The sequence below is a fragment of the Crinia signifera genome, chromosome 2 (genome assembly GCF_055691185.1).
Source record: "Crinia signifera chromosome 2, ASM5569118v1, whole genome shotgun sequence".
Taxonomy (NCBI): Eukaryota; Metazoa; Chordata; class Amphibia; order Anura; family Myobatrachidae; genus Crinia; species Crinia signifera.
Window position 1 is genome coordinate 61,587,983 of NC_139218.1, and position 15,311 is coordinate 61,603,293.

The 15,311-nt window shown below is 44.2% G+C and overlaps 1 protein-coding gene across 7 annotated transcripts in view; it reads left to right on the forward strand.

Annotated features, from left to right (window-relative positions):
- Nucleotides 1-15,311, forward strand: part of RAP1GAP2 (RAP1 GTPase activating protein 2) — a 701,910-nt gene that overhangs the window by 442,514 nt on the left and 244,085 nt on the right. For 6 of the 7 annotated variants that reach the window (XM_083172239.1, XM_083172240.1, XM_083172238.1 and 3 more), the window contains one exon: nt 11,361-11,442. In XM_083172239.1, the coding sequence (XP_083028365.1) occupies nt 11,361-11,442 (82 nt within the window). Of the gene's footprint in view, nt 1-11,126; nt 11,153-11,360; nt 11,443-15,311 lie in introns of those variants that run through there. The other variant, XM_083172242.1, reaches the window with a different exon arrangement.

A 15,311-nucleotide genomic window follows, 5' to 3' on the forward strand; every position in this document is an offset into this window, starting at 1 on the left:
ACTCCCAAATACCCGGCCGCCCGAGCGAGCCTGAGCACCTGAGTAAACGAACGCCCCCGAATACCTTAGCGCAAGAAGAGGCAAACACCCAAACGCACCAGAATACACCCGAGTGCCCCAAACACCAAATACCCAACCCCCCGAGCACTTGAATAGCCGAGCACTCGACCGTCCCCAAACATGTGACCGCCCGAACGCACCCAAATGCCCAAGCACACCCGAGCAGCCCAACTCTGAAATACCCAATCGCCTCAATGCACCCTTGCACCCCAACGTCCGAGCACCCGAGTCCCACAGATCTTTAACTGCATCTTCTGATCTTCCCTGCAGCAAGGAAGATCAGAAGATGCAGCTAAAGATCCGTGGGAGTGTGCAAAAAAGTGCAATTGGAGTTCTACTGAAACTTGGGGCCTTATTCTAGTTCACTCTTTCTGACAAAATCCTTCTTAGATGGACAAAACCATGTGCACTGCAGGTGGGGCAGATGTAACATGTGCAGAGAGAATTAGATTTGGGTGGGGTTTTACTTCAAAGTGTGATCTATATTGCAGTGTAAAAATAAAGCAGCCAGTATTTACCCTGCACAGAATTAATGTAACTTTAATTATACAATGACTGCCATGTTCTGTTTACCTTCAGTGTGCAACTGGAATTTGATGCCTCAAAATAAAAAAAAATAAAAAAATACAAAACCATGTGTTTTGTATTTAATATTATCGTTCCTTCAAATCCAGTGGGTGTAAATGCAGAAGATGTTCCGGGCATGGAAAAGCAATGCAGAGTAACTTTACCCCCTAGTTCAGTAAAATATTAACAGATTAAGAGTACTCCTTTTGTTCATGGCAATATGAATAGTGCTCTGTGTTTTCACTGAGATTATATTAATAGGTAAGGTGAATTACTATATCAAATGTCAGCTGTGTATATTGATTTCAAAATCGCCAATCTTTTTTTTATCTGAGACGTTAATAGTTTTCATAGGTTATGAGTTGTGTGGTTCGTTGTGCACTTTCCTTTGGTCTTTAATTACCCACATCCTCCTGGGTACATCGGTCAACTGTGCTCAGTGGTGCTAAGGAACCATGGCACCTGTTGCCGTAGCAACCCTGCCTGTGTAATAAAAGCTGTAGAGAGCTGTAACTTACGGCTTAGCTGTTACTGGACTTAAAATAATAAATAATACATACTTGTTGTTATGATTGTAAGTTGCAATAAAAATCTGTTTATCAAATTTAACGCATTTTCCCGTGAGATATTGGCTATGCTTTCAAAAGCAGGAAATTTAAATTGGGTTTTCCAAGTGCATACACATTTTTGAGGAAAAATAATTATTCCAGTGCCTCCATGGTGATCCAGGCACACAGCATAAGCAAGTATGGTTACAGCATTGCAGCATTCAGGTGTCACAGCATAGTGCAAACTCTCCAGAAAATTCCAGTGGTCCCTACGGTAGTCCACACCCTGGCCTATCACTTGGGCAGCTATTCCGCCATCAAGAGCAATGACCCTCTGCCCTGGAAACCATTGTATTAGGAGAGCACAGTTGCTGCTAATCAGCCCAACCCTGATAATATCAGTTTCTCTGCTGCTGCTCTAATACCTGGAACGGATCCTCCACGCTATATTCATATGGAGGTATGCTGTCCATATATGAAAAAGAAAGGGTATAGAAGTGTGCTGATAGAAGTTTCACCAAGAGTAATCACACATCAGTATAAAATATATAAAATTTATTTCATATGGCAATAAAAAACCAATGGTATTTCATACAAGGTTTTCACATTAAATGGTCCTGTGCTTGATACCGCTTAGAGCCTATTTTCCTGAAATCACCCTACGCGTTTCATCCCATACGGGACTTCTTCAGGGGTATTGGGTATCAGTATGTTACTAGTATTTCATATGGTAAGGACCCAAGGTGGGTAAAACCAACAAATTAGTATGACCGGTAATCCAATGTGCAGTCAGAACATCGTATTCTCCGAGCATATATATATATATATATATATATATATATATATATATATCGCTTTCCAACTGATGTTTTTTTTAACAGACTTGGGGCCAGATTCTCTAAGCTTCAAAAGTGATAAAATAGATAGTGATAAACAGCCAGCCAATCAGCTCCTACCTGCCATGTCACAGACTGTGTTTGAAAAATGTTAGACAGGAGCTGATTGGCTGGCTGTTTATCACTCTCCAATGTATCACTTTTGAAGCTTAGAGAATCTGGCCCTTGACCTTCTGTGATCAGAAGCGTCTGTGTGTGGGAAATCATCAGTCAGAAGACGCATTGCTTGTAATCCGGCCAGGTGAGGTATATTAGTGTATAAACTGCATATGTCTAACACACAAATAATAGTCCCTGTTGGTAGGGGTCCTAGTTGGTTTATTTTTTGGAGGAAGCTGGTGGTGTCTTTGATAAATGTGTTCTGTTTCATGACCAGTGGTTGAAGAATGCTGTCCAGGAACTGCGAAATGGGTTGCAATAATGATTTATTGGCCGATATTATCGGCCTTCCTGGAGGTCGTGTTTGATTTTGTGGACCTTTGGGACTGTGTAAAAAATAGGTGTCATAGGGTGATCCTGGGTTAGGGCTATTTTCAGTTTCTCAGAGATTAATTTGACATCGCAGGCTTCTTTTAATAGTGTGTCCACTTCTTTTAGTGGTAGTACTCTATATCCATAATGACAATACTGCCCCCCTTATCGGGAGGGGGGGGGGATTAAGATGTCTTTATATTCTGTGAGGGCTTTTAGTGCTGCCATTTCCGATCTTGTTAAGTTGTAATGCTGTACTTTGTTTGCTTTGGTATATTTGTCCACTGACTCGTCCAGAAGCCTCGTGAAGGTCTTAATCCCAGGGTTCTGCAAGACGGGATCAAAGTTTGACTGGTGACATTGATTAATAAACTCTTGATGCTGCTCAATGATGCCTGTTGGAGGCTTGTCCTGATAGAATTCTCTCAGGTGTAATTTTCTTGAGAGCCTGTGTAGATCAACCTTCCAGTCCAGCTCATTAAACCCTACTGTAGGTACAAATGAAAGGCCTTCTGTCTCTGTCAAATGTCTCTGTGAGAGATTATATATACTGTATGTAATTTTGGGAGCCATTCCTGTGTGGTGTCTTCATTTAGGATATGTATGTTCTGACGTTCATATTTTTGGACATCCTCTTTTGTTTTACTTAATTCCTTGCCTGTTTCCTCGATCACTAAGAGGATAAGGTTCAGGCTGCACTTATTGAGGATACTCGTCCATTTGCGACAGAAGTCAGGGCTATAACGGCCGATGGTTGGCATATCTTTTACACGGAATTCCCTTGGTATCATTTTATCTCGGTAGTAATCCGAGAGGGATATCCCGTGCATTAAGTAGTCCACTTCTCTGCACTTCAGTTTGTATAGATGTTTATAGACATCCTCTGGGCTTAAATGGCCTCCCATCTCTGTCATGTTATCTTTAAATAGCAGTTTTTCCGCCTCATCCTCCATGTAGCTAAAAATGCTACCCTTCATTAGTTGAATGCCACTGCAGCCTGTTTGGTCGCTGATCTCAGATTCTGTCATCCTGTACACACCTCGCAACCTAGCAGAGACGCTATGAGTAGTCATTTACATTTTGGTATTTAAACCACACGTTTGTTTGTATTTGTTGCACTGTGATCTTTGAAAACGGGGGTACCTCCCCGAAACACTTTTTGCAACTTTAAAGTCGTGGATTACCGCTGCTTGCTCGCTGCTTGATTGTATATGTATATATATATAGTGTTTCAGGATGGTCCCCGGCACTCACGATAGACGTATGCTTAAACCGGTGCCTTCCCTTGTGGCTCCCTGCGGTCTGCAGCGGTCACGAATATGCATATACGGTGATGGCGGCACTCGGACATAAATAATCACACAAACGGCAGTAGCAGTGTGCAACGTTTCAGCGCGTGTAGCGCTTTTATCAAGAACAATTATAACAGTGTACACTCACCATATTTATGGGCGCTCAGGACCGTGCAGGAGCCGCTGGACCTCCAACTTCCGCCTCCCCGGCGTCAGCCTCAGTCACCCGGAAGTGACGTCACAACGCTACGCACGATTTCCCTGGCAACCTGTGTAAACAACAGTGCAGGGTAACGTGATTACAGAATCTGCAATGACAAATAATTGTGCATATACAAAACTACATACAATAACTGTTAAGAGGACGACCAGCGTCCATGTTGTGCAAAAGTACTCAAACATAAAAAAACGTGTCGCTATTTGTTCACTCGCTGTTTCTGTAGATCTCGTTACATTGTGATATACAGTGATACTTAGTGTAAAAAAAAAATTTTTATGTATAAAAATACCCCTGATGTTTCCCCCTAAAATATATCTCCCAAGAGTTGGCCTCAGTTTCCTAAAGGCCCTAAATAAGATCACTCCTCATTGGCTGGTTAGCTGTGTTGGTTGTAATAGTTTATAGCTAATCTAGTCACGTGATCCCAAACATCCCTTACTTGTGACCCTCGACTTATGGTATATAGGTAGATTCTCTCGTGAGTCTACTAAACTTATCCACAATTTTCTCCTGAGTTAAGAGAGGTGGGTGTATTGGGGCATAAGTATACTGTGGCGTATTCCACTGAGGTAGATACCTGACTGCCAGTGTGTGCTGTTTTATGAATAAACTTTCTTCATAAGAAACAACTGAGTCCTAAATACTCGTTCAGGCCCCTGGGTGCCAGGGTGCCCAACCTATGTATCCAGGCACTCTCTTTTTGTAGCAATTTTTTTCTTCTGTCCCCACCCCTATTGGAGGGTGGGACGTGGTCGATTATGCGGTGTCTGATGGTCGAGACATTGTGGCCGGCTGCGGCAAAGTGCCTGGCCACAGGCTGTTCACTGGTGCCTTTTATAAGGGCGGATTTTATTGAGGACCTATGCATGGCCATTCGTTCGCGAAATTGCCGTTCTGTTTTCCCGACATATTGTAGCGAACATGGACAGGAAATGACATATATTACATAACTGCTGGTACATGTCAATCTAAAGTTAATGTTGTATTTCCTGCCAGAAAACGGATGATTAAAACTAGGCCCAGTTTGCATATATCCACATGTTACACAGTTCGGGCATTTATAACACCCATTTCTGCCTGTAGGGATGAATGTATGGGCTTTAATGGCTCCTCTCCCTGTAATGTCCGTGTGTACTAGACGGTCTCGCAAACTACTTTCTTTCTTTCACCTATAGAATTGGAATGCATAGATCATCCATTAAAAAGGCCTTGAATTGTGTAGATGCCAATACCCCTCCGGTGGCGAAACATTTTTTTGAGAGTGGACATTCAATAAAAGATTTTTCTTTCATGCCTGTCGACCACATCCCACCACTGCGGAGAGGTGGTGATAGGCATGAGATCTTGTTACAAAGAGAATGCCAATGGATTAAGAAGCTAAATTCGCTATCACCTTGTGGACTCAATGAGGAGTTCCCTATGTCTGTTTTTCTCTAATTACCTTCTATTGAGTGAATCAAAATTTATGAATAGGTTGTAGGGAGCTGCATATGATTATCTATGGGGGGATTACAGTGGTTTATTATAATATTCTTTATGTGTGTATGTATAAGTTTTTGTGTTTTGCTTTGGAACATCAATTTTTTGTAATTATATATTTTTTTGTACAAAAGGGGGGGTGTCCAGAGTGCGCTCAAGTGATACCACTTAGCCACAGAGCTAGACTAAAAGTCCAAATGAATGTGATCCTGGGGTCACTTGTATTCAAACGAAATGTTCATGAACTTCATAAATGAAACCGGAGACCTCGAGTGTAAAAACCAATTCTTTTATTGGAAGCCCAACGCGTTTCGTCTACACGACTTCATCAGGGGCAAGGCAAGGCCTAATACAGGCCTGGAAATCCGGAGAGTAATGGCAGTATTGGACAATTTTTCTTTTTATACGTATAACCAGTTAAAATCCAAATGAGTAGAAACGAAAGATAATGATAACCAAGGATGACAATCCAAGACCAGGTATTTCACAAGACACTTCCTTCAAAGGTCAATATAGAAAAAGCTGTATATAGCCCAGTGTATCAGATCCAGAGATTAAGGAAAAAACCTACAGGTTTGGAGGTGGGACTTTCCGTTCTCTCAATCAATTAAAAACAGTAGTAAAATCCGCAATAGAGCAGTGTAGATGCTTACTCCACTGTAGCTAGGGTGGAGTAAGCATCTACACTGCTCTATTGCGGATTTTACTACTGTTTTTAATTGATTGAGAGAACGGAAAGTCCCACCTCCAAACCTGTAGGTTTTTTCCTTAATCTCTGGATCTGATACACTGGGCTATATACAGCTTTTTCTATATTGACCTTTGAAGGAAGTGTCTTGTGAAATACCTGGTCTTGGATTGTCATCCTTGGTTATCATTATCTTTCGTTTCTACTCATTTGGATTTTAACTGGTTATACGTATAAAAAGAAAAATTGTCCAATACTGCCATTACTCTCCGGATTTCCAGGCCTGTATTAGGCCTTGCCTTGCCCCTGATGAAGTCGTGTAGACGAAACGCGTTGGGCTTCCAATAAAAGAATTGGTTTTTACACTCGAGGTCTCCGGTTTCATTTATGAAGTTCATGAACATTTCGTTTGAATACAAGTGACCCCAGGATCACATTCATTTGGACTTTTAGTCTAGCTCTGTGGCTAAGTGGTATCACTTGAGCGCACTCTGGACACCCCCCCTTTTGTGCATTCTACTTTTGTCTCTCACTAACAGGAGAGTCGCTCCAGAGGTGCAGCTGGTTGGAAAACCATATCTAGCGCAATTCCTGACCACTTTTGTATGTCTTATATATTTTTTTGTAATTAATTGTGAGACCGGTGTGATGCGCAGGTCTGCAGTAAACAATGTGATCAGTCCTAGTTCAAACACTGCCTACCTTGCACAACGAGCTACCATAAGCCTTATAGGGAGCATTAGGCACTGTAATACTGTGAGCGTGTCCCTCGATCCCCTAGGCAACAAGACGCTCCTAATGTGAGATGTGTGGGCGCGTGCGCCTGCTACGGTGGCGCCGCATGTTACCAAGGTAACGCAGCGACGCGAGTCCTGTGCCTTGGACACTGAGAGACGGAGGTGAGCGCGATGATGTCATCGCGCTGAACGTCCTCAGTGTGAAGCCCTGGCAATGAGTTGAGACGCCTCGTAGGTGTCCCCATGACAACGCCGCGACGCACTGACGTCACGACGTATAAAGCCCATATATGGACATCCGGGATTGCAATTGTTTAAGTGCAGGGGCGCACGCATTGGTCACACAGTTAAACCATCACAGGTGTGGGGGATTTGAATGGCAGTCTGACAGCTATATACTGGGCTGATCTGCTCACTTTGAATGAGTCAGTCCAGGATGAAGGCATGAAAGCCGAAACGGGCTCGTCGACTGCTATTGGAAACCTCTTTGGATGGGTGAATATTTGAGTGTCCCACCATGAATTATTTTTCTGCAAATCAGTCCAATTATGATATACAAGTTTTTCTATATATATATATATATATATATATATATATATATATATATATATAAGAATGGATAGATGTGCGCCCTAAGGTATTTTTTCACCTCAGAATTTGCACAAACTTTTAAAAGGTAGTTTTTAGTCAACACATTGATACATAGATTTTCAGTTCAAATGACGATTTTACAATCCAGAAGACAATTGAACAAATAATATGATGATCCAACATCAACTGATGTTTACAATGAGGATTTCACAGATGTAACCCTACGCGTTTTGTCCCTTGGGACTTCCTCAGGGGTGATCTGGATCATACGTTGTACGAATGGTCTTAGAAGTTGCAGGTACAATTTTTTTTATAGGACCGATGAGATCGAGCAGTTGCTAAAGGTGTTACGTTCTATATGAAGAACCTTTTTAACATAAAATGGGCTCCAGAATTGCCAGGGGATGCACCCAATATTGTATACAGGGATAATCCACTTATTGGAGAGTGTCACTTTAAAGCAGCCTTTTTAGCAATATATCGCTTCCAAAAGGGGTAAACAATCTGTAGTTCAGGAAAGTAGTGTCTCCAGGAGGAAGCAGAAGGGTCCCTGAACGTCTGCTGGTCAAAAACTTGGCCACACCCCTAGGCATTTCGTCATGTGGACTTCGTCAGAGGACTGGTCTATTATGATCATCTCTTTTGTATACCCAGCTATTCCTTCATTTAGCCTCTACAGCTGTGTGTTTTTAACTAATCACAGACTTAGCTGTAATCAGTCCGAGGGGACTGGTAAAGTGTGTCTGTTGCAGAGACAGACAGTGAGTCCTCCATCCTGTCAGCGCTGTAGAAAAAAACTAAAGCTAGGGGGCGGGATCCAGGGCTCAGGGGAGCGCGCGCATGTGCACGTGACCAGTGTGCGCGCGCACGAGCACGGAACCCGCTCCCTAGGTCTGGGGAAAGGAGAGTGAAAATGTTTTCACTCTTTTCCTTTCCTGCGCAGTCGGGAGGCTTGCCAGCCTAACCCACCAGCTGTTGCTAGGTGGCAAGCCTCTCGACGAACAAATAACATGGTCAGGAAGTGGAAGGTAAGGTGTGTCAGTGTATGTGTGTGTATTTTTGTGTCAGTGTATTTGCAAGTGTGTAAGTGTCAGTGTGTGTGTGTCAGTGCCGGATGCTCCCCTGCACCCAGGGCCACCATGAGGGTATTACAGACCACAGCATGCCAGTGATCCCACCTGTGAAATGCTTCTATGTCAGGTCTGCACAATGGCAGCACCTGCACCACAGGAAGAAATGAGCAATTAATGGAAGCACAGTACAGCACTTCCCTCCAACCACCGACATCGGTCCTTCCCCCTATCATCATTTCTTTGCTCATGGTGGTGGGACATCACAAACCACCTGGGCTGGCTGAGCAGGAACAGGAGGGATGCAGTGATTTCTGGTTGTGAGGGAACTTCTGTCAGCAACACAAATGTTGCAGGTATAGGTTGTACAAGGATCTAAGTCCCTTCTTCTGCATCTCGCTATCCCCTCCCTAGCTCCCTGCATCTCTCTATCCCCTCCCTAGTGCCCTGCATCTCTCTATCCCCTCCCTAGTGTCCTGCATCTCTCTATCCCCTCCCTAGCACCCTGCATCTTACCATCCCCTTCCTAGCGCCCTGTGTCTCTCTATCCCCTTCCTAGCACCCTGCATCTCACCACCCCCTTCCTTAGTGCCCTGTGTCTCTCTATCCCCTCCCTACCTCTCTGCATCTCTCTATCCCCTCCCTTGCGCCCTGCGTCTCTCTATCCCCTCCCTAGCACCTTGCATCTTACCACCCCCTTCCTAGCACCCTGCATCTCACCACCCCCTTCCTTAGTGCCCTGTGTCTCTCTATCCCCTCCCTACCTCTCTGCGTCTCTCTATCCCCTCCCTAGTGCCCTGCATTTCTATATCTCCTCCCTAGCTCTCTGCGTCTCTCTATCCCCTCCCTAGCGCCTTGCTCTGCTCTATCCCCTCCCTAGCTCCCTGCATCTCTATATCCCCTCTGTAGCGACCTACATATCACTAACCCCTCCCTAGTGCTCTGCGTCTCTATCCCCTCCCTAGTGCCCTGCATTTCTATATCTCCTCCCTAGCTCTCTGTGTCTCTCGATTCCCTCCCTAGCGCCTTGCTCTTCTCTATCCCCTCCCTAGCTCCCTGCATCTCTCTATCCCCTCCGTAGTGCCCTGCATCTCTCTATCCCCTCCGTAGTGCCCTACATATCACTAACCCCTCCCTAGCGCCCTGCATCTCACAATCCCCTCCTTACTGCCCTTCGTCTCACTATCCCTTCCCTAGCGCCCTGCATCTCACTATCCCCTCCCTACCACCTTGCATCTCACTTTCCCTTTCCTAGCGCCCTGTGTCTCACTATCACCTCCCTATGGCAAAACTAATGTGCCCATGTCTATGATGCACACGTGCGTACACATGTGTAAGCCATAGACTTCTATGGAGTGAAAGCTGACTATGACTAATTGCAGCACTGTGTTCAATGCAGCTTGCCGCTATGCATATGCCATGTGTATGCATCGCAGCATTGATAAGATTCATCTTTAGCGACGGTGCTAGGGGGCACCAGTCAAAATTTTGCCTAGGGCATCAAATTAGTTAGGGACGGCTTAGATAGATAGATAGATAGATAGATAGATAGATAGATAGATAGATCATTTTATATTGAGAAGTAAGTTTCTAAGTGGTATTTTATTATGGTGAAATCAAAATAATATCAGTTATTGTTACCTGAAGTTTTATGAACTTTTAAGAACTTTTAATAAATAAATAAATATATATATATATATATATATATATATATATATATATAAAATATAGAACATGTTGATCTGGCACTGACACTTTAGCAAGATTTCCCAGCGGGTGCCCGCATGCCGCTCCAGGCGCAAATACAATCATCAAAAAAATGCAGCACTCCAACTTTACTGAACAAGTATACTTTTTAAAAGGTGAACAGGTGAAGCAACGTTTCAACAATTTCTTGTTTTCGTCAGGCTCCAATAACAATGTAAATGTGGGTTCTATGGACCAGAGGACACCTGTACTCTACTCACGCTGCTTTTCCCTTTTGAAGTTCTATTCATTCTGTCTTTGGCTTGCTGTTATGGAAAATTAAATTATACAATATTTCCAGTATCTGTATAAGGGTCTTTTTTTCCCCGTGATTTTATGTTACGATGCACTACATGTACCTGTAAGTCATATTAATCAGTCATATTTAATATTTTCCATGCTCCTGTGTAATCTTGTACGAAGATACAATGAAGCATCCGGTTTAATTATCCCTGTATTTAAATGATTCCGTGTTTCTCCCCTGTCGTGTGCCCTCTGTGTAATCCTTTATACTACAAAGTGGAAAGCCAGAAACAAACAGTATATAGTCCATAACAAGCTAATGCCAGATGGGAGATTGGAGGAGGGAGGACTGAGGGAAATTTGGCGTAATGAGGTTGTCATGAGAACACAAATCTATCTATCTGTCTTTCCCTGAGTGAAAAGCACCTGAAAATAAATGTTACCTACAATCACCTAGAGTGGGTGCAGCACTTTGTTCTTTGCTGGATCACAGGTTACACCGCGCAATATTTTCTGGTCTTTGTGAAACCATCATGAAATTGTGGTAAGAGGACATGAAGCCATTTTACTTTTTTGTTACAAAAATACCTCAGAAATCAAATTGATTGTGACGAAAATTAAGCATTTTGACAAAATAAAAGGAACTGACTGGTTTCTTCACATATGATACATAAAATGACAGAAGGGATATGTTAATTGTATAGTATATGTATTTAATATTGTTGGTAATAAGCAACCATTTATCTCTACAGGAAACAGGAGCTTTCTAACTCTTCAGAAGCTATGCCAGACCGCCCCCTCTCGCCGCCAGCCACCGCTCCCCCAAATATGAAGGTAATGGTTACTTGAAAAACTATATTGTATTCATTTGTATTTGTATTTCTACAAACATTTTATAAATCATAGCTTTATTGATGCACTTGGCTTTTTCATCTATAGACCCCATAGCATCCGTTGCATTGAAAACGTCAGTGAAAAAGTCTTAATCAAATTCAATATTGTTTATTTTCAGTACAGGGTGACTAACATGCCGGGGTGTATATCATTCTGTCTGTCACTAAATGCATTAGTTGTTCTCATCAAACAAGAATGAACCGGCACTTTACTGTAAAGTCAGATCTTTTTATCAGTAAATCCAGATATTTTGTCCAGGATATGTTTCATATTTACTTTACCAGTCACTAATGGGACAATGTTTTAATGATATCCTTAAAGAGTTTACATAAGAGAGCCCGTCTGTAGCATTAGTGACGCAGCAGAATGCGCTGTGTTTTTAATAATACTTTGCCAAGGGACATGAGTTACAGGATCTGTTCAGAAATATATTTTCTTACATGCCCTTTATCCTAGTGTTAACAGAACTGTAGGGTTCCCTGACAGGGATTCCCACAGTTTGAGAGTACTCACCATGGCAGTGGCAGCGCTATGCAATGTATACCCTCCCCGTGACAGCCACATAAGAGATTGATAAACACACAGCGTTTTCTTAATTTTTAATGGGAAGATGTATTAAAACTTTCAGAGAGAAGTTGCCCATAGCAACTGCTAGTTATCGTTTATCTAACACAGGGCAGGATGCACTAAAGTGAAAATGTGGTAAAAAAAACAAAACCTGTGTTTGGGGTTTGTACTGAATTAAATAAATAACGCACGCCGAAGTACTGTTGCCGGGGGTATCGCCAGCAAAAGCTGGTGATACACTATAGAAGCCTATGGGCTTCTCCCTGCAGTCATGTGTGAGGGATCCATCGCGGATCCCTCCCAGCATGCCTTGCGGTCGTCCCTGTCACTCTGCACATGCGGAGGGACTGAGATGGCACTGCATTACAAAGGAAACCTCTTATCGCAAGAGCTGTCCTTTGCCTTAATAATAGCAAATGTTAGTGCATATGCTATTATTATGGAAGTGTGGGGCCGCGGATGTTAGAGCATCCTGCCCAAAGTCTATTTCCACTTTATCTCTCTCAGAGGTTATGTCTCGCCCCCTAAGAAAGGTGCTTAATGGGCAGAGCTGAAGCAACATGATATGGCACATGTGTTAGAAATGAACAGTGCACTGTTTACCCTACCTGTGCAGTACAAGCATGCAGAGTGTTTCTGAACTGCTTAGATCAAAGTTATGGCAGGGTTGCCGACTTTAAAAAAATCCTCTCCGGGAGGGTTGCCCACCCTTCCGGGGGCCGGGAGGAAGGACCCAATTTTCGGGAGACTCCCGCAAATTCCGGGAGGGTCGGCAACCCTGAGTTATGGTAGTCTTACAGGTCTCCTATCTGAGGGATAACATAACAGTACCCAGTAGCCTTGGAGGTGTAGGTGACTCTCCCACATGTCATCTGCTTCATAGTGAAGCAGGCAAGATGGGGATAAAGGGGCAGATGTATTAAGCCTTAACAAGAGATAAATGCAAAGGTGATAAAGAGAGATAAACGTCCAGCCAATCAGCTCCTTACTGACTTTTTTCAAACACAGGCTGTAACATGGCAGTTAGCAGGTGATTAGCTGGACGTTTATTTCTCTTTGGGGAGATTCTCTAAGCTAAAAATGCTGTAAAAACCCCGTTATCGGGGTTTTTACCACATTTTGGGATGCACTAAGCATCCCCTGCCGGGTTATCGTGGTGGGGGGCATCGCCAGAAAAATCTGGTGATGCCCCATAGAAGCCTAACGCGACCCCCCCGCCGCCCCACACCGGCTCACCACCGCCCCGCACGGACCCCCGCCGGCCCGCATCGCGCCCCCCCCCCCCCCCCCCCCTCATCTGTGTCCAGGTAGCACAGAGCTGTGCTGCCCGGACCTGTGACCTCCTCCTCCCTGCACTGATCCTCTTCCGGGTGCAGGGAGGAGGAGAGCCAGCCCCCCCGCAGCAGCAGCAGCCGGGTAAGGGAGGGAGGGGGGAGCCGCCGGGTCCCGATGGGACCCACTGACACTGAGCTGATTGGCTGGCTGTTTATCACTCTCCATTTCATCACTTTTGAAGCTTTAGAGAATCTAGCCCTCTATCACATCATTTAGCCAAGCCCCCTACCAGAGGACTCATGAATCACGGGCATTTGCCCATCTTGGGGGCAGTGCCTAATGACATCACAGTCTGGTCCACCTCCAAAACTTGCCTGCTGTATATCCTCTCTGGTAGTTGCTAAACTCTAGTGGGCTAAAGGACCTTTCACACCCAGGGGGAGGAGCAAGGCCATGGGGCTTGCTCCTTCACTATCCACGCCACCACTGATTGTCTTCAGTAACCAGGTGGCGAGCAAAGCGGAGCTAGCCACCGTGCGTGAAGCGTGGTGAGCGAAGCAAGGCCGCGAGGGTCCGTTTGTGTCCCTTGCTCTGACCTTGCTCCTCCTCTCTCCGCCCCCTCTCCTCCCCGTCACGTGACCAGGTCCCTTCGCCCACTTGAATTTAGAACTAACCTATCCTCTCTGTGCTTCTTCCGCAGAGCAGGCAAAAAAGGTGGGAAAGTATGCATTTAAGTTATGATATAATCGTTAATCAATATACAGTATATAGTATGTAGTACAGGCACACATTGTGTACTCCTAGTGTTATTGTGCATTGCATCAGTATTGTAATTCATTGGATAATCTATCATTATAGAATAAGTATGGTCCTAGGTATGTAGTAAATGAACATATTAAAGTGGGGTTTTTCACTAGTGATCAGTAGTTTTATTGCCTTGTTAAACAATTGGTGCTTTGAATCCCTTGACAATTGGACAATGTGCCACAAATCTCTGGTTTGCTGGTTCAGCTTAGCAAAAATATCCAGGTGTACAACATGTAACTATGTGGTGACTGCAGCGACAGGCCTACTTGGATGAATGTTTTATTTGAACAAATGTAACAATAATCTGTTTTATTAAATACATTTATATGGTCTGCAAAGGTGCATACACACTAGGGACCTTATTCAGGGGCCGATCCTTTGTATTTGGGCATTTCTGCGCATTTGCATGCGCTGAGTGCATGCGGCCACAGTGAACAAACTGTTCGCTGGGTGCACACACCCATCCTCGCGAGCGGGGGGCGGTCCATTAGCGTATGGGAACGCCCAGCATTTAATTGGCTTCCCCATGAATATGCTGGGCATTCTCATGGTACTGGGCCGATGACTTGGGTGCGGGGGGTGGGAAGCTGACATCACCGGGTGTCAGCTACCCACCCACTTCCCTCAGAATGTGCACGCAGATCTAAGGTTGCTCTGAATAACCTTAGATATGCGTGCACGTTCCTCATCATTCAATGGTCAGTGACCATCGAATGATGTGGGTGCTCCCCCGCAGGCTGGGAATGGATGTTTATGTAAAACATCCATTGGCAGCCAGTGCGAACGTACGCGCCTTGCGTATGGTGGGCCGGCCTACCACCATTTGCAATGCGTGATCTGGTTGACTCGCAAGCTTGCAAATTCTCATCCGAGTGAATCAACCAGAATAACCCCCTAGGTGTTTTTGCCCAGTGTGTATGGACAACGATGATGTGGTAAATCACACTGAGTGATTTTCGCCCGTCTAAGTGTTTTTTCCAGGGGTGGACGGCTTTACATAGCAGGACGCTAGGAAGGGTTAAGAGATAGTGCTACCCAAAATGATTGTTTCTATTGATGTACAGTATAACACTTTGAAGTAGAAGTGGTGCTCAGTTGTCATCAGTAGGCGTATAATAATAGATCAATATTTAATTTTGCTTTTAAATACAGGTATGAGA